General features: G+C 38.9%; 2 protein-coding genes across 4 annotated transcripts in view; one reads left to right on the top strand and one right to left on the bottom strand.

The window, feature by feature from the left end:
* The window catches only part of CERT1 (ceramide transporter 1), a 70,516-nt gene extending 56,908 nt beyond the window's left edge, over positions 1-13,608 (top strand). For 2 of the 3 annotated variants that reach the window (XM_052777674.1, XM_052777676.1), the window contains 8 exons: positions 288-365; positions 4,575-4,670; positions 5,335-5,467; positions 5,581-5,651; positions 6,948-7,076; positions 7,870-7,999; positions 9,366-9,502; positions 10,650-13,608. In XM_052777674.1, the coding sequence (XP_052633634.1) occupies positions 288-365; positions 4,575-4,670; positions 5,335-5,467; positions 5,581-5,651; positions 6,948-7,076; positions 7,870-7,999; positions 9,366-9,493 (765 nt within the window). In that variant the 3' untranslated portion in view covers positions 9,494-9,502; positions 10,650-13,608. The remainder of the gene's footprint in view (positions 1-287; positions 366-4,574; positions 4,671-5,334; positions 5,468-5,580; positions 5,652-6,947; positions 7,077-7,869; positions 8,000-9,365; positions 9,503-10,649) is intronic. The other variant, XM_052777675.1, reaches the window with a different exon arrangement.
* A 1,845-nt stretch (positions 13,609-15,453) lies between these two features.
* On the bottom strand, positions 15,454-17,675 carry MED18 (mediator complex subunit 18). The gene is made up of 2 exons (XM_052777677.1): positions 17,532-17,675; positions 15,454-17,288 (listed from the first exon to the last, which is right to left on the bottom strand). Exons 1-2 carry the CDS (start codon positions 17,602-17,604, stop codon positions 16,735-16,737), a joined length of 627 nt encoding a protein of 208 aa, XP_052633637.1. The 5' UTR covers positions 17,605-17,675; the 3' UTR covers positions 15,454-16,734.
* Positions 17,676-18,147: the final 472 nt, after the last annotated feature.

The following is an 18,147-nucleotide window of genomic DNA, read 5'->3' as shown; positions in this document are numbered from 1 at the left end:
TTTAAGATACCTTCACCAAAATTAATTTAATTGATTTTATAAAAAAAAATTTAAAAATCCAGTCACTTGTATCAGTTGAGTTATTTTAGTGTTACTGGAAACACTATGCTCCTCTCAGGGCTACACTGGGAGCATAATACATAATAGGTGCATTCGCTGCTGTGCTTGCTGCTTATGGTGCTTTTGTTTTCCTTTTCTTCATTATCTTGTGCTTGCAAGTTGGTAATGAATGCTCTGTTGTGCCTTTGTTCTGATTACTTGGTTTTTTCTTTGTCTGTCTCTGGTAGCCCTATAGTCGCTCTTCCTCCATGTCTTCCATTGATCTAGTCAGTGCCTCTGATGATGTTCACAGATTCAGCGCCCAGGTACTGTATTAATGTGTAGAGTGGGGGTTGTGTATCTCTGCTGTATTTCATCCTCTTCTCTAGAACCTGGGTTTTTTGTTACATAAATCACTGCTTGCTTTAAACTAGTACATTGAGACAAACAAAGGAGTTCTCTATTCCTGTACTAAATGGTTGTCTTTTTACATCCAGCTTGCATGCATATCACTTGTGCAGAGGCCCAAATCTTGTGAAACTGTTGGACTTAATTCAATAGCTTTAATAAAAATGCTTACAATTTGAAAATTTCGCATTTCTGATTATAATAAAAGTAGAATAACACCTGTTTTGTGGGGGTGGAGATGGTCTTTGCTTCAAATTGAATAGTTTTTCTTGCTTTTAAATCAAAGGTTTGATTTTTGTTTTCGTAATGACATTAAGATGCTAAATGTTAAGGTTCACTATTACCATTTTTTACCTCTACAACTAGTTTTATTGCTGAAAAGTCATAAAGTATGTTGACAAACAAGATTGTGGGTATGAGAATTTTTACTGAAGAGTTTCAATATATTCACTTATCGTTCAGAAAATGTCTGACATCCTGAATATGTCAATGTAGTCATAGTGACCTATTCCAGTAGTGTACAAAATTACTTTAGGTGCTTGCTCTGAAGATCATAGTTCAGAGTAGAATTAGAAGGTGGGTTCATGTGTTTGCTCTTTAGTTTCAAAAAAAGTTGTTCAGACATGGCATTCACGCCATTAGTTTCCTTCTGCTGTGGTCCCTGTGTGATTGTGAATATGGAGCTTCCTTCTGGGTTCTGTTATTCTGGAGTTTTTTTTAAATTACTAGCTAATGCTGCAAACAACCTGCTTTTTCAAATGGATTTTCTTTTGATTAACAGAGCCTGGAATTGTACTACCTGCAGACCTTACTACTAGCTTTATGAGTAGGACCCTAACACTTCAGATGTTTCTTATTGGACTGAAATCCCAACACTTGCCTTGACCTTTTGCAGGCAGTTAATTTCTGAAATTTGAACTTACCACAAGGGAGAAAGTATGCAGGTCATTGCACAACACCAATAGGCTTATCTACTGGTACTCCAGTAGTCAAGTTAGTTTTTCAAGCTTGTTTTTGTTTGGGAGAAGGGGGGAAATCAAGTAACAGAAAGCAAATTTGATTCCAAAGGTAGGAATTTGTTGTCTGTCAGGCTATGGGTACATGGGCAGTTCAAGGTAAGGGAAACTCATAGTTGCTAAAATATGCAGGCCTCCTCGTTTTCACCTCTTTTATGCCTGTGATAATATTTGTACCTTCATATGATAAACCTGAGTATCAGAGCACTAGTGTGGCTGAAAAAGGAACCATTTAAAAACAAATCTGAGGTGAACCAGGTCTTTATCACAATAATGCAAATTGAGGTTAAGGATCAGGAGCAAATGGACTGGAGTCAAGCTGTCGCTCTTTTTAGCTGCTGTGTGGATTATACTATGTACAAGTTGCTACTGAGTGCCTTCAAATACAGTTTCAAGTTAATGGACTCACTGCAGGAAGGATGGTCTTCTTACGTTATAGGAAACTACTCTCCTTGCACACCCACCAAATATTTTCCCTAGAACAGATTTTTGCCAGATCAACAAGTCAGTCCACCTGCTCTGGAGTTTCATCACTACTGAACAAGCAGGTGAAAGACAACTGAGAGCATGAGGAGAAAAGCAGCACACCTTCTTTTGGTGGCAACCTGTTCTGGACCTTATTAATATGAAATTGGCTTCTATCCCCAGGCTGAGGATTTGGCTTTTGGAAAGGCAAGCTAATACCTTGATTCTGAATAAATGTGACTTGTTTCCAGACTTCATTCCTATGAAGGGAATTGTGGTATCAGTAAAAGGTCAAGTAGAAACTTGCAGCCTTGTTTTTAAGATTGAGAAGTATAAACATGTATTCTGATGGGAGCTGGTTCTTTAGTGTGCCTCTAGAAAGGCATTGATTTTTCTCTGCCAGTTGAGTGGGAGGCTGTGGGCTTAAAATGCTGTAAATGTTTTGCAGACCACCTTCTTTTAAAGGACTATCAGATTTTAAAATAGATTGAGATGTTCTGAGGGCCTTTAAAGTGAATAATTTCCCACTTAATGTTCAGGCCAAGGCTGCATGACATTCAGGTTACAAGTATTTTTGCAGACCATTCCTGTAGCCTGCCAGGAACTCAGAGGTAATAGCGTGGCGTCTCTAGTGGGAAAGAAGCTGTGAATCTTGATTCTGTGCCTCTGAAATAGGTGCAGGTTAACAGATAGCAACCAGTGCGTGGTTTACATACAGTTTGTACAGGTAGTATGCACAAGGCAGTGGTCAGTACTGCAATTCCTTGGTGAAGCAGAAGAAAGTAACTGTTAGGTTGCCTCTTTCTCTTCTTTCCTTGCTATTCCCCTCATCCCTCTGCATTTAGCATAAAGCAGCAAAAGACAAAACATGCATATAAAAGCTAGCTTTCTCCTTAATAGATTAGGAACTAGGGGAGAGGAGACATAGGGACGTGAAGGTGTTGCAGGTAGATGTTGGGAGCATGGCAAGGATTCCTTTCTGAAAGAAGTGTGACCTAGAACTAGTAAACTAAATATTTAAATAGCCCGCATTCTTAACTGGTTTGGATTGTACTGTCATTGTTTGACTGGGAAAAAAAAAATAAATAGAAGAATCTTTTGTAGGGAACCTGCTAGTAACTGGCAGGAAAGGATGGCCTGTCTAAAAGCAGAAACACAAATCTTGTGGGTGTTTTTAGTTCATTATAACTCAAAAATAAAACCCAAAGAAAATCCCCCAAACTGGACTGATAACTTTTCCTTCTGTAGAGAAGTCTATAGTTAAAATAAGATAAGTAGAATTTCTATCCAATGGATTTTATTTTGATTTTGTACCTTGAGGATTTTTACTTTATTCAATTACATTTTTTCTTCCTGGTCTTAAGCGTATTGCCCGTGGAGAACATAGTGCAAACAAAATTACTGCTTTAAATTAAAAGTAAATAACATCTTTCAATTCTATATCAGAAAGAGATCATTAAATATCCTTTAATTTTGCTTCCTATTTGTTGTACTACTTGCTCAAATATATTTTATATGTTATTTTATATGCACACTAGGCTTCATATTTTGTAAGTTGTACAAAACCACTTCTGGGTTCAGGCTAATAATCTTGTGATTGTGCACTTTATAGACTAATCTTTGTGTTGGTCAATTAACTAACCTTTGCTTGTGCTTTTCCTTTTGAAAAAAAAAGGTATTTCTAGTAATTCAGGAAAACAGTGTCAATCATGTGGACTTGCTGTGACAAGTTTAGTAGTCACCTACCTTTTGGGTGGAAAAAAGTTATTGAAGTGTTTCCAGTACTTCTAAACATTACGCAGCAATGGAGACCTTATATTTTTGCTTCTGTTTTTATTTGGGGGAGAGTGGCATTTGGAAAGGGGTGGGGAACCAAAAAAACAGAATAAAGTTGTAGATCTTAAAAAAAATCCATTTTCTGTCCCAATACCCATTTTCATGCACTTTATATGGAATTAAAAAATGAGGTATTCCCATAGCTTGATAAAAATGTATCAAATATTTGGCCTTTAAGAAAAGCACATGACTTTCTAGCTAAATAATTTTTAAATTAATATTTTGTAATAGTAGAGTCTCTGTATTATCATGACTTTATTTGAATGTAAACATTTCTGTTCTTTTTCTAGCTGTGCAAAGATGCTAGTGAAACAGAATAGGCATGCTTTGCTCATGACCATTTCCTTCACTACTCTTCCAATATGATTTTTGATATGCACTCACCTTTTAGAGCTTGTCTGTTTTACTCCCTGGCATCCCCACCTTTGTTCAGCTTTTTAAATGCTCTTCAGTGAATATCTTACAGTGCATTGTAATTCTATTTAGAGATACCTGAAGTAAGTTCCTATATGCTGAAATAAAACTGTCCTGGGTAGAAACAGTGAGCTTTGACCATTCAAAGGTGCAAAGAAAGGATAGGAAGTACTCATAAAGAATGAAGTTGGAAGTTGAATCAAGATTTTGGCTTTTGTTTCTGAAAGCCAGAAGTATCTGCTTGTTCTTACCCTGTAATAGAAAGCTCTGTTGTCCAAAGTCAGGCCCTGCACAGGATTTGAAGTATTGACTTGTGACTTCCAATACTGCACAGTCTCTGCCCAAGAAGATGGAAGGAATGAGTTAATGTGTATTTTTTTTTTTTTTCCTTTCAAGGTGGAAGAGATGGTACAAAACCACATGACATATTCCTTGCAAGATGTAGGAGGAGATGCCAATTGGCAGCTAGTGGTAGAAGAAGGAGAAATGAAGGTAAACGTTTGGGGTTTTGTTTGATTGATACAAGATGATATGCTGTGAGGAGAGGTACTTTCAGTCTGGTGGACTTGGCAGTGTTAGGTTTATGGTTGGACTCGATCTTAAGGGTCTTTTCCAACTTAAATGATTCTATGATTCTCTGGGAATACTATGACTCAGCAAGTTATGCTGTTAAAATAGCATTGTTTTAAGTTAGGACTGGAGTCCATAAGAGCTGTGGCTTCTAATATGTTAATTCATACAAAATCCCCTGTAACTCTTGCAATAGCTTTGTCTTTGCAGATTCCTTTCTCATTCTCTCCTACTTAAAACTTGGTATCAAAATGATGTGTAAATTCGATGTACAAAAATGTTATACAGTAGCAAGTTACTGTGTTGACTGCTCTACTGTGCTCATGTGAATCCTTATGCATAGTGATAAATAAGGTAGCTTAATTATTTTTGGAGTAGGGATTCTTCAAATATTGGTATTTTAATGTGAATTGTCATGTAATAATATCTGCATTGGTAGTTACCAGAGAACACTGACATGGCAAATGATTCATGTGTTAGTCTTCTGGGTAAGTGTTTTTTTTAAAAAACTGTTGAAATTTTAAACAATTAAAACATGAATAGTTTTGACAATTTCTGTTCTACATTTCTTTGTATTTGGCTGTAGGTATACAGAAGAGAGGTGGAAGAGAATGGCATAGTTCTAGATCCTTTGAAAGCAACCCATGCTGTTAAAGGGGTAACAGGGCATGAAGTTTGCCACTACTTCTGGAATGTTGATGTTCGTAATGACTGGGAAAGTAAGGAATTGGTTCTTAAGCTTTGCATGTTTATTAGCAAACAGATTGTTTATAACATTGGCCTAATATCTGTGCTTGTTTACTGATGGATTTTTTTTTTCCGCCTCTTTTAGCAACAATTGAAAATTTCCATGTTGTGGAAAATTTAGCTGATAATGCAATCATCATTTACCAGACACATAAGGTAATAACACTCCAGCTGTATGCATACCTTACTCAGACAGTCTGGGGCATGTGTTCTAATCTTATTCTGAGTATTTTAATGGCTTAAAAACGTAAAATACTGTTCAGAACAACATTTCAGAACAAGTTCTCTATTAAACTACAACTTTGTCAATTTTTCAAACTTGTCTTGATAGCATAATTGGTTGTGCATGTGTCTGATAGAGCTTGTAATAACAAATGAGGACTGTTTTTAAATCTCTAAGTATATCACTGCCAGCAAGGCCAGAGTCATCTAAAGCAAATGGAAGCAATAAATCAACGCTGACTACAAGGAAGAAACCTATCCACTGTATCGTATGTTGTTGCAATAATTCAAGCTATTGTTGACCACAATTAGTTGACATACTCATTTGCATTATGAGGTGGGATAATTGCTGGTATAACATTTGTTTTTGTAACTTCATTATGTCCCCCCCAACCAGTTCTAGTGTAAATTTACTAAAACGTTTACTTTAATTATAACCCAACAACTAACTTAAAGGTTCAAAAAAAATGGGAATGAAGTGTACAGATTCATCTTTAATCTTGAATGATTCCAAGCATTAGTATACTCAAACCAAATATTTTCTTTGACGATTTTACCAGTAATGCAGTTACCTTAAAACTTCTGTAACAGAGGACTTGTGATTTTGAGTAAGACAGTTGTGTAAACTGTGTAGTGTTGTGGCAGTAGGGGAAAAATGTCTAGCTTTTGAGTGTCAGGAAAATGGCTTTTGTGTATGTTCTTATTTTATCAGACATTTTGCTTCTGAAACTTTCTCTTAGATAATACCAGTTTACCATATCTGTCTTACTGAAGTAGTAGCTTTTTGAAATAATATTTGTTTTAAATATTCCTCTCTCTCTCTGGAGACATAAGTAACTGTAGATGCATCTGTTTATACTTAACCCCTAGTTCTGTTTGTAGCTTACAAGTATTAACTAAAAGATAAAGCTGAGGTTGAGGGAACAGGAGGGGAACTGCATCTTCCTGTTTGTCTACTGAAAAAGTCATTGCAGCTTGGCTTTCTGCATTTCAAAGGCCTTAAACTTTTGCCTTAAATTTTTTAAAATGAGGCATAGCCATATAACCTGATATGCATCTGAACAACCACTATGTTCTGTTTCAGTTTTGAAAATGAAATTACTAACTTGAAGAAACTTTTACTTAAATAACATGACTGACCTGGTTTGCCTTGCTTGTTTTTTCCTTTAAGCATAGCAAGTACTTAATTTGCAAAACTGGAAAAGTTTATATTCATGTGTTTCTCTGCAGAGGGTGTGGCCAGCTTCTCAAAGGGATGTGCTGTATTTGTCTGCCATCAGGAAGATACCAGCATTCAGTGAAAATGATCCTGAAACGTGGATTGTGTGCAATTTCTCTGTGGAACATGACAGTGCTCCTGTAAGTATTATTTTCATTCTATCAAGTTCTGTTTTTAAGATAACATTTTTCTATTATGTGGTAAGGCATGTGAAATACTAGTGTGAGGGAAGTTGGGGGGGTTATGCAAAAATACAGTTTATTTAAACCAGGTGGTACAATGACCTGATGAAGGCATTCTAAGCCAAAAGCTTTCTCGCCTAATCTCAGCAGTTGGCAGATCTAAGGTGTTGCAGCAGAATGGAAGCAAAATTTCTGGAGATGCGAAAACATTTTAAGGAATTGAGGTTATTTTGTATGGAATCAAATCAATAACTCTTCAATACTGTCAGATACAGGAGTAGGCTTGTATAATTATAGATATGGAATCTGTTAAACCTCTGTCTTACACAGTTCTGCCTTGGTTCTGTCAGATAGTAGCAATGATTGTTTTGTTTGGGGTGTTTTTGTGCTGATTGCTATGCCATTGCCTGCTTACAAGGGAAAAATTACTGATAACTTGTAAATGTTGATGCATTATTCTTTAAATGTTTCTTTTACTCATTTGTCACAGTAATTGAAGTAATTCACTTGTAATATGTATTAAGCAAGCAGAAACCTGAGATTCAGGCATTTAGTTTAACCCTTTCCCTATTCACCATGTACCTTTCATTTCACTCACATTCGTGTTGCACCCATGTAGTGCTAGAATGCAAACTTTCAGAAACACAGTTTCTGGAGTGTCTTAGACTTCATAGTAAATTAAAATGTTAGCAGTCAAGTATACCGGGACAAATTTAGTTTGAGGCTTACAAATGTTTCATTTTTTTGGCAGCTGAACAATCGCTGTGTCCGTGCCAAAATAAATATTGCTATGATTTGTCAGACATTAGTAAGTCCACCAGAGGGGAACAAGGAAATAAGCAGGGACAACATCCTGTGCAAGATTACATATGTAGCTAATGGTAAGTATAAAATTTTCAGTATGACATTCATGGTATATGCTAATTCTGGGGAGCTGAATACTGGCAAAAATGTTTGATGCAATTTTCTGTTAAATTTATATATAGCATCACACTTGTGGTCTTCGTGTTCAAAAAGACTCAAATTAACGTGCTACATGAATCAGTGAATGGGATGATTCATTGTGTGGTGTTCTGGAAGGAATAAATGGAAGTGGTGTGTAGCTCAGTCCTAAGTACAGAACCTTGGGGTGGAGGAGGGTGGGCAGAAAAAATGTCTGCAGCTGGGATGACTTGGCATAGCTTTTAGTTTCAGTAGTAGGATGGTTTTTTCATGTGTTGCTGTAATTTTTTTCCTCCGATTCATCTTGTTAGGCTGAGAAGCTGCTCATAGTAAAATATACAGCTCTTACCCTCTGTTAAGAAGGAGCAAATACATTTTGTATGAGGATGTTTGCAAGCTGTATAATAGACTATGGGGTTTTTTTATATTTTTTTAACTGATAGAATCCTTGGTATTGACTGAAAAGTTATCAAAGCCAAACTGTATTGTTACTGTACCCAGTGTTTAGCAGTGTATTGTAGTATTGGAGCTACATGCTTATTAGCTCCTCTGCTGCAGCTACAAAACACTTCAAGAGTAGCTCACCTGCTTATTACTTTCAACCACCTATTACATGGCTTACTAAAGAGTCAAAGTCTGAAAAATTGGTTCAGTAAATCTTTGCCGTATAGGAGTGATGTAATTTGTATTAAATCCTGTACAAATAATAGCTCTGTTTTAAGCTGCTTTATTTCCTTTTTAGAAGTTTCCCAATTACTTAAAAAATACATTTTCATTGATAAATTCTGAACTATGATTATATGGGAAGTGGCAGCTTTTTCAGCAAAATACTTGCCCTGTGAATTTAAGTGTATTTTAGAATTAGTTCGAATTTTGTTTAAAGTGCTTTAAAAATAATTTGGAATACATTGCCTATGTAGCAATTCTGCAGACAAATGCAGTAGTTATTGAAAAGTTAAGACTGACTTCAGTTTTCCGTGAAATTAGTAACGCAAGTGTCTTTTTCTGTTGTTTCTGGGAAGTCCTTAGAGAATATAATCTTCCATTTGGGCATTCCCCAAAGACTCACAGCACATCATGTTTAAAGCTTTCTAAATCGTGGCATCATAGAACTGGACTAAGCTGGAGTATTAAGAGTAGAAAGTGCTACAATACAAGCTGTAAGGGCATAAAAAAACCCCCTGCTGATCACTACTCTTTCCTGTTACTTCAGAAAGAGCTGCAGAAATAATGAACTTAAATTCTCTTTTCTAGCCTTTAGTGGATTTGCTGTATTTAAATGTCTGTCTTCCTGTCTACTTCTAGTGAACCCAGGAGGATGGGCGCCAGCATCAGTGTTACGGGCAGTGGCAAAACGAGAATATCCAAAATTCCTGAAGCGTTTTACATCATACGTGCAAGAGAAAACAGCAGGAAAGCCTATTTTATTCTAGTGTTAACAGGTATACATTCATTTTCTTGATTCTTGATTGACTTGTAAATTTAAGGCCAAACACAAGTATGCAATCTAGAAATGTTTTATCATGATTAGCATGAATTTGGTGCTTAGTTTTAATGTATGTATGCAATATACTTTTTAAAACATTCATGTAATTTGTGTGTATTAGCATGAAAAATAAGGGCTACAGAAGTTATCAAGTACTAGTTTTTGTAGACTTACTAGTTTATCTTGCAAGTTTTTGCATACATGTCTAATTTATGTAGAAGTATAAAAGGATAAAGTATTGTTTTTTCTCAGCTGTCACTGGCATTTTACACTTGTTCTGAAAAGAATACATACTGAAGTTTCTCTAGAGCCTCATGAGGCTTTGGTATCTTGAATTCTACTTAAAATTGCATGTTTGATAAAATATTATGAAGGTCAAAGTATTCTTTTACATTGACAGAATAGTTTTGATCTAGGATTTTTATTAATGGAACTTTTCTGACAAGACCAGTGTCAATTACTAGAGTATTGAAAAGGCTGTGACTTAAATTTTTAGCCTTTCTGATGAGCTTAAGAAAGGAAAGGGATTTACAGGTGCTTTCTGAAGTCAATGGATGTATCCTAATAGTATAGGTCATAGGGCTAATCTAAAATGATTTGAACATTTAAATGATTATATGACATTAGAAGAGGATTTCTTGATCACTTTTGGGGCTGTCTGAATCTGTCAGACATAAGCCTTGGTGCTAAGTAAGGCTTTGCTTAATTTTTGTTAGTGTAGACTTTTGCTATATACTTCATTATGTGTAACTGTAGTGTCAAACCATCAAATCCCATTCAGTAGTTCTAGTATTACACATGATCTGAAAACGAGTTTTTATCACTTTTTATACGCATGAGATAGGCTACCCCTATTTTTGGGTTCTATTTATTATGTCAGACTCCAAAAGTCAGAGTCATTTGATCCTTCTGTAACAGGTAGCCCTGTAATGATTCACACTTTAATTTTATGTTGTTAGAGAACAAGTGTAGGTGAACCACTGAAGACAGTTCATACATGATCATAGCAGCGCTGATACTATTTAAGGTGTTTAACAAGTTCTTGCTTTCCTATTAATTTTCAAACTTTTCAGTGCTGTATTTTTATGTTTGCTTACCTGCAGCAATGGGAACAAGACTGGGTGAGCATTCCACATTGGAGAAGTGACCGTTCATACAGCGCTCCATGCTGGAATGAAGGATCTACAGTCTTTTAATGGCCCAAGTTCTAGGCTTTGTATACTGAAGTGAAGAAATGTTGCAACACCATGAGGCTGAATATTTAACACTAGCTCTCTCCAGCTAACTTTTCTTGCCGAATCAGTGTGTAATTATAAATACAAGTATTGATAACATGTCTGCGGCTCTATTTTTATTTGCTTGCTTTAAAAGAGGAAGAACGCATACAACTTTGAATCACCAACGTGGGTTACTGCTTTAGTTTCAAACAAGTTGCAGAATTTCACTGTCAACCTTCCTAAGATACGTAGTTTTTGTGCATGTCTAAAAAGCACAAAAGACAAGTGCACATATAGCATACTGTATGTGCTTTATATGCACAAAAATCTATGTGGTTTTGGGGGGGGGAAGGAGGGACTTCAGTAAAGCCTAGGTGACTTATTGGCAGGTTTTGTTTTGCTTTGTATAATCACAGTTCATTGCTGCTGGTTTCTATAATGAATCATCTTGTTACATAAAATGTCTGTTAATAACTGAGGGCTGTCAATATCCTTATGACTTTGCCTTTTCTATTGTCTTACTCTCATGACGATCTTTGGTTCTGAAGGAGTAAGAGTGTGAAAAGCTTTATTTTTTCCAGATATCTTTATATTTCTATTGTATTTTTTAGTTATGTAATATGTGCTACAGAATTTTTGCTATTAAACATCATCCAGAAATATCTAGGGGGATTCTGTATGAGAGGGCAAGAGACTGCCTGAAAGCTAGAAGCCATCTGTCCATGCTGTATGTGGACTGCTCTCTTGCATGATATCCAGGGCTTTCCCAAAGCTGTGAGAAGGTACACTATAGTATTTATTGAAGTAATTTGGACTACGTAAGACAACATTCCCAGTCTAGAATGAGGATGAATACTTTATTTTCAGATCCTGCATGTGTCTTCCTCATCTTAATAAAGCCATGTTATGTGGTTTATGTAGAAAATGACTTGTGTCTTGATCAAAAACCCATCAGAGATAAAAGGATGCATAGTTCTTACTGGAAAGTTCCCTTTAGTTGCTGTGAGAATTTAAATGTCATGTATTTGCCTGCCTTTGATTCTGGAGATGCTCATTAGGAGAGGACTGTGGCAGACTGGTACTGACTTTGAGGTCTTTTATCCATGTCCCATAGTTGGAAGCTCTTCAGAGACTGCTTGGTGTTTCAGTAACCTGTGTATCTCAAGAAAAAAGTTTCAGATATATTTTTTTCAAAAGCAAGCTGAAAGTCTTATTTGATATAGTATGATAGGTGCCTCAAAATAAATATAATATAGTATTTTAATGAAGATTTGGTAAATAATTAAATGTGATCTGCACAGTGTTGAAAAACCTGATCAGTTAATCTTCTCTGTAGAGATGAAATTGTACATAACACATGATTACACATGCACGCAGATTTCATGCTCCATAACTCTTCCCTTTTTATTTGCCTTTCTATAATGGAGTGCATGGAATATGCCTTATTACAGAGTTGCTCTGTTAATTTGAATATGTCAAAAAGTGCCTATATGGTAATGCTAGTAAGGCAAATAAGATGAAAATTTGTATGTTTACTATATCACCAGTGAGCATTTTATATAGCGATGTTTAAAAAAAAGAGTCTTGTACCTCAAATGTACTTCATCTTTTTACAATCAACCAAGCAATGGTTCATTCCACCACAGCCACTGATGGGAACTTTAAAAAAAAAAAAAAAATACAAAGAGTTTAACTCCTTATTTGCCATTTCTGGTAATTGTCAGAACGCAGGTGAGTTTATTAATTTAATTGGATAGTTTTATTTTACAAAAGTATGGAAAGTTTACGAAGCAGTATATAAACTTATATCATTAGTTGCATTTGCACTAAATGTGATGTACTTTTACGATTTATTCTGTAAATATTATTACACTACAGATACTATTTGTAAAGAATACATTTTACTTTTAGATATAAAGGCACTGGTACGTCACTACAGCTAGCCATGCCCAGAGTCATAAGAGGCTTCTTAAAGAATATGGAACGAGTTGCAAGATTGAGAAATCGGTATTAATTGACCTCTTTAAAAACAAATGAAAAAAAGGCAGTTCTCTGTGGGCCTCTCAGATTGTCTGTGTGCAAGTAGCCATTAGATCCTTTCTTCTGGAAGGGATCTTGCTTTTATGGTGTTAAAAAATTTGCCCCGCCTCTTGAGTCCATTCTTCTTTTCAGTCACTACCACATACCTGTGTGCTCTGAGTTCACTTCTTCCTGTTAGTGGATCAGTTGTATTTATACAGCTGTGATGGTCTTTGCAGAAGCAGCTCCTGACTCTAGAATGGATGTTTTTATAAGCTGAACCGATTTGAAGGGCTGAGGATGCAGCAATCTTCTCCATCAGATAGCATTCTGTGAATATCTGCATCTGTTTGGAGAATTTGGATGTTGCCAAACCAGATCTGAAGGAAATTACTTGATAGAACTTGTATTGGGAATGAGGATGAGATGGTCATTGTTATCCTGTCTGAGAACCTGAACATCTTATTTTGACAAAATTGTCTGTGAAAAATGTGATGCACTTTGGAAAAAAAAATTACTTTTTACTTAATTGGGCTGAGCTGGCTTATCTGAAGTTGTGCAGATTCTCTTTAATCAGAGTGTCCACCTGTATTTTTGTCAAGTTGTACAGAAATGCTGTATTTGAATTGCTACTGTTCATCTACAGACTTAAAACATGAATCATATTTTTGAGTACCTTGAGTGTGTAGAGTGTAACTGTTCTATAATAGCTTTATGATCCTAATGGTAAGTTTTAAAAATTACAAGAAGTTGGCTCTTCCATGTTACAATCACAAATTTAAACCAGTATTTAAAAGTGAAAAGTATTAAAAATTATGAAGAAAAATCCTGGTTTGTAGTTATTTTTAACTTTCAGTGCTTTGGAGAAACTTACTTAAAACTTTTTACCTTTTAACCAGCTTTTAGATCATGGATAAAGTTATATACAATATTGTAACATATGGAAAACATTTAACAGGAAAGCAGCTTGCTTGTTTTGTGCTAGCATATCAGAGGCATATTAAAAGATGTTCTTTTACAGTATAGTCTTTAATATAGAGCACTTCCAAAGTATTTCAGCTCTTGTCTTTGTACAGAATTAACAACATTATGGAAGTTTCCATAGGAAGAATAGAGATCCAGGACTGAGGAATGCCAAAGGATAAACTTGTAGCTTTTTCTAAAGTATGAAGGAATTTTTAAGAACTGAGATGAGCTTCTATAGAGGAAGATTTCTTAATAGCAGAAATAGCTGGTGCCTAATGGATCAATAACAATCTTACCAGTATTTGTTATGCAGGAGTTTCTACTTTTTATGTAGTAATCAGTAAAGTTGTAGAAACCTTAAAAGTATGCAGGACTGGAGGAACAATTTGAAATAACAGAAGGCATTACTTGCACAGAAAGGAAACTTATCTTCAGCTCAGCTGCATCAGGCCTTGGGCAATATATTGCAACAAATACAGAGTCCCAAGGTAAGCCCTGCCCTTGAAGAATGCAGTTACTTTAGCTGGCAAAAAAATCCCCTAAAATAAAAAGAATACAGTCACATTCTTGGTCCCTTAAGTTATGCATGTAATTTAAGAAAAACATACTTTCCTGTAAGGAGAGGTTGAGCATTTCTATAGCTGTCTGTGTAACTACAATATAATTTGACCCTAGATATAATAATTAGTTAGGGTTATGCCATGCAATTTACCAGTGTGTATTACCAATAGTATTGCTGTTATTTTTAGTCTCCATGCTTTGAGCACTAGGTGCCTGAAATTGCCCATTTTCTTTCAGCTGTAACCATCGATGCAGTAAGCTTTTTTTTTCCTCTGCACACCTGCCTCTTCTATGCATAGACTACAGCTAGAATAAGGAAGGCTGGTAATGTGGATTGCTGCAGTTTTTAAGGTTTAAACTAATTCTCCTTAAAAAGAACTATTTTAAATGATCATTATTATTTTTGAGAACTTAGACCAAGCAATAGTCAGACCTATTGTCATCTATAGTGTAAAAACTTCAATTAGGAACTTTACATTCAGTCTCCTTTTGCTTGAGTTGGTCTGCCTGAAATTCCATGTGGGATTTTCCTCTATATCACCATTACATTAAGGTCAACACTCTGTGACTTATTTGCCCCTCCACGTAAAGAAACTTTGAAGGTGAGTTACCAAGTGAGTTCCTTTCAGATGCAACAGGAAGGACCTGTGTACTTACTGTTTTCTGTGTCTTTGTACTTACAAGTACCTACCCTTTGAAAAGCTGGCATACAATGTTCAACTTTCCTGATCCATTGCACTTCTTTCTAAAATTTCCTGTCACAAGAGAAAAGCCATGGATGGTGGAAGTCTGTGGCAAGTGATTCCTAACCAGTGTTACAGTGGCAGGATATGACAACAGCTCTGAGGGTTCCCACCTGCCAGGGTGGGACTGCAACTGAATTGCTGAGCAACCTGGCAAGTTCAGCTCCCTGGTACAGGCAGAGCTCTGGGACCTACCCCTCACCTCCTGGGAAGTTATGCCCTGTAACAATATCCCAAGGAATTCCAGACTGGGAGGCCCAGGACAGTGGGCTGTCTGGTGGGGCTGAGTCATGGCTGAGTACAAACACAAGAATTGTAGGTGTGTCTGTACCCTCCAGAAAGTATTTCCAGTCTAGGTAATGAGCAGTCACCTAGGTCACCTCATTGCTTGTAGCCTGTTGGAAATCATTGCTATGTATTCAACAATGGTGTTCTCCAGCAGGTGTACAAGTACTCAGTTGTCCCTATGCCTGGTATGTAGAGCGTGTATGAGTGGAACACTTCAGATGCTGCACTCGGTAAGCACTAATCCAGTTGCTGTGGCTTATCTTGTCCAAACTCTGGTGTTGAAAACGTAGCTGTTAACTTAAAAGGCTTTTTTTTTTTTTAAGCTTTTTGCAGGAGTGGTCTTTGCCTTTAGTTGTCACAGAGAGTTGTGTGGTGCTGAAGGGTGGCAATGTCTCTGACAGAGATTGGTGCATTTTAGTAATGGGTAAAATGGATGCCTTCTGTAAAGAACTTGAGAAATTTAAATAAGCTGCTTTGGCTGCTTTTCCCAACCTTTTTTTGTTTGAACTGTATTTGAAAACTCTCAAACCTAATTCAAATATCATTGAAATATGGGGAGAGTAACTTAAGCATCCTGCTTTCAAGAGAGGTGCTAAACAATCATCACCAGGTGAATTAGCAGCTGTATGATGCTCTTAATTGTTTAATATGTCAATTTTCAATATTGCTGCCAGGTGTGAGAAGTCTGATGATAAAAAAAACCATGTAATTTACTGCTTTCTCATCAACCAAGACTGCCACACTCAGCTTCAGTGAAAAACATGGAACAGCCTTAAAAGATTTGAAAACCTCTTGCAATTGTAACATTGCTAAATTGGTTTCCAGTTCTAACTTTGGTTATATCAGAAACAGTTTCACTAGAATGTACCTTGTGTCCTAGCTGTTCCCCTTACATGTGCTATTACTTTGCTACTCTGTTGTAAACAGGTATACTCTTGCTCTTTTATACTGTGTAGTTCTTGGGTTTATGCTTGTGTTAACACCTCCTGCCTTAAAGGATATTAACTTCATGTGTTACTTAAAAGAAAATTTTGGATGACTAGGTAGGATACATGAATGGTGCTGTGGGTACACAGAAGGCTGAATTCCAGTAACTCTTGATGTTTTTGGATTGTTAGGCAATATGCTTTCTAACACATATCTCCCCAATAGGAGAAGGAAAACTACCACTCTTAGCATTTACTGATCTTTTGAATGGTATTAAAGTGTCTGCTTCTGTTCACATCCACAAATGAAGGAGAAAACACACTCAGTAATTGCAGTGGACAAAACATTGATGTGTAGTCCTTTATTCCCCTCCCCCTGTTTTGGTTTGCCCTCAAAAGCCTTTTTAGAAAAAGCACCCTCTTCAGGAACACGAACAAACCCCATCCCTTAACTGCCCAGCTTTTCAATCACATTAGCCTTTTAGGGTCGATTTTTTCCAAGTGCACTAGAGGCTTCAGTTGCTCAGCAAAATTCCTCATGTCATCAGAAACGACATCCTGTCCTGCTGGCGCTACCACATTGAGCTCCACCAGGTAGGAGAGGGAGAGCGGCTCGATGCTCTCCGTGTTTCCTGGCATTAGGATGCGGAAGATCTTGTACACCACGATCTTCATGATGCCCTTGCGGAACATGTGCCCTTTGGCCACAAACTCGTGGTCCATGCGGAAGCCCATCTCCACCAGAAAGTCCGTCAGGTTGTCTGAAGTAGCGATGTCGACGCAGTTGCGCACCAGCGCGTGGCGGTTCTTGTCACCTATTTCGGGCTGGCCCAGGTAGCGCAAATGCCAGGGCATCCCACTTTTGTCCATGGACCGCCGTGCCCGCAGCACGAAGGGGCTGGCCTGCTGCCCCTTCAGCAGGAACACCATCTCGTGGTCCAGGAAGGTCTCTGGCTCCATGTTGTCGCAGAGGCCGCGCAGGCGGTGCAGCAGGCTCTCTAGGCTCTGGTCCAACACGCTCCCTGCGGCGGGCGGAGACAGCGCCTCGGTTACCCCCTCTCCTCCTCCCGCGTGAGGGCGGCTTTCCCCGCAGCGTGGGCCACCGCAGCCCCCCTCAGCCCGCCCCCGTCCGTCTCCCTGCCCGGCTCCCCGGGGACTGCCCCTCGGCCGAGGCGGCGGCGGCGGCAGGCAGGCCCGCGGCGCGCCGGGAGCTCTCCTCGGCGGCGGGAGGGAGCTGCCTGCCGGCCCGCTCGCCGGCCGCTTACCTTGCAGCAGGTACTCCATCATGTTGATGGTGCCGCCCGTGACGGGCATCATGGTCACGGGGGGGGCCTCCATCGCGCGGGCCGCGGCACTCCGAGCCGGCTGCGGGGCTGAGGGCGGGCGGCGGAGGGAGCGGCGCGAAGGCGGCGGCGGCGGCGGCAGCGCCACCTCGCGGCCTGGCGGTGCCGCAGCGCCCGGGCCCGCCGAGGCGCGGAGGGGCCGCGGCCGCCCCTCCCGCCGGGGCCCGCCCCGGGGAGGGCGCTGCGCGGAGCGGCGGGCGGCCCTGCCCAGCCCTGGGGGCCGCCTCGGCGGCGGGGCGGAGGCCGACGGGCGGAGCTCGGCCGCGGCGGGGTCAGCGCTGCCTCAGCCGCGCTGTGGGCGGGGGCCGGGGCGGTGGCAGCAGCCCCCGCTGTAGTCGCATCCACATTGCGGCGCCTCCCCTCGGGTTTCCTGCGCCGTGAAAGGCGTACGGCTGAAATTCTGTGTAAAACCTTCGTCAGAAACACCCGGATTTGCCGCTTAGCTGCCTGTCAGTCGGTACGCGTCGGTCCGCCGGCCGGCGGGAAGGCAGAGCAGCAGGGAAGGGGTCGGGGCGCCGAGGCGCTGCGGGCCGGCGTT

This window comes from Harpia harpyja, chromosome Z, assembly GCF_026419915.1.
Source record: "Harpia harpyja isolate bHarHar1 chromosome Z, bHarHar1 primary haplotype, whole genome shotgun sequence".
Lineage (NCBI taxonomy): Eukaryota > Metazoa > Chordata > Aves > Accipitriformes > Accipitridae > Harpia > Harpia harpyja.
Note: the sequence above shows the minus strand (reverse complement) of the source record. Positions and strands in the feature narration are given on the sequence as shown.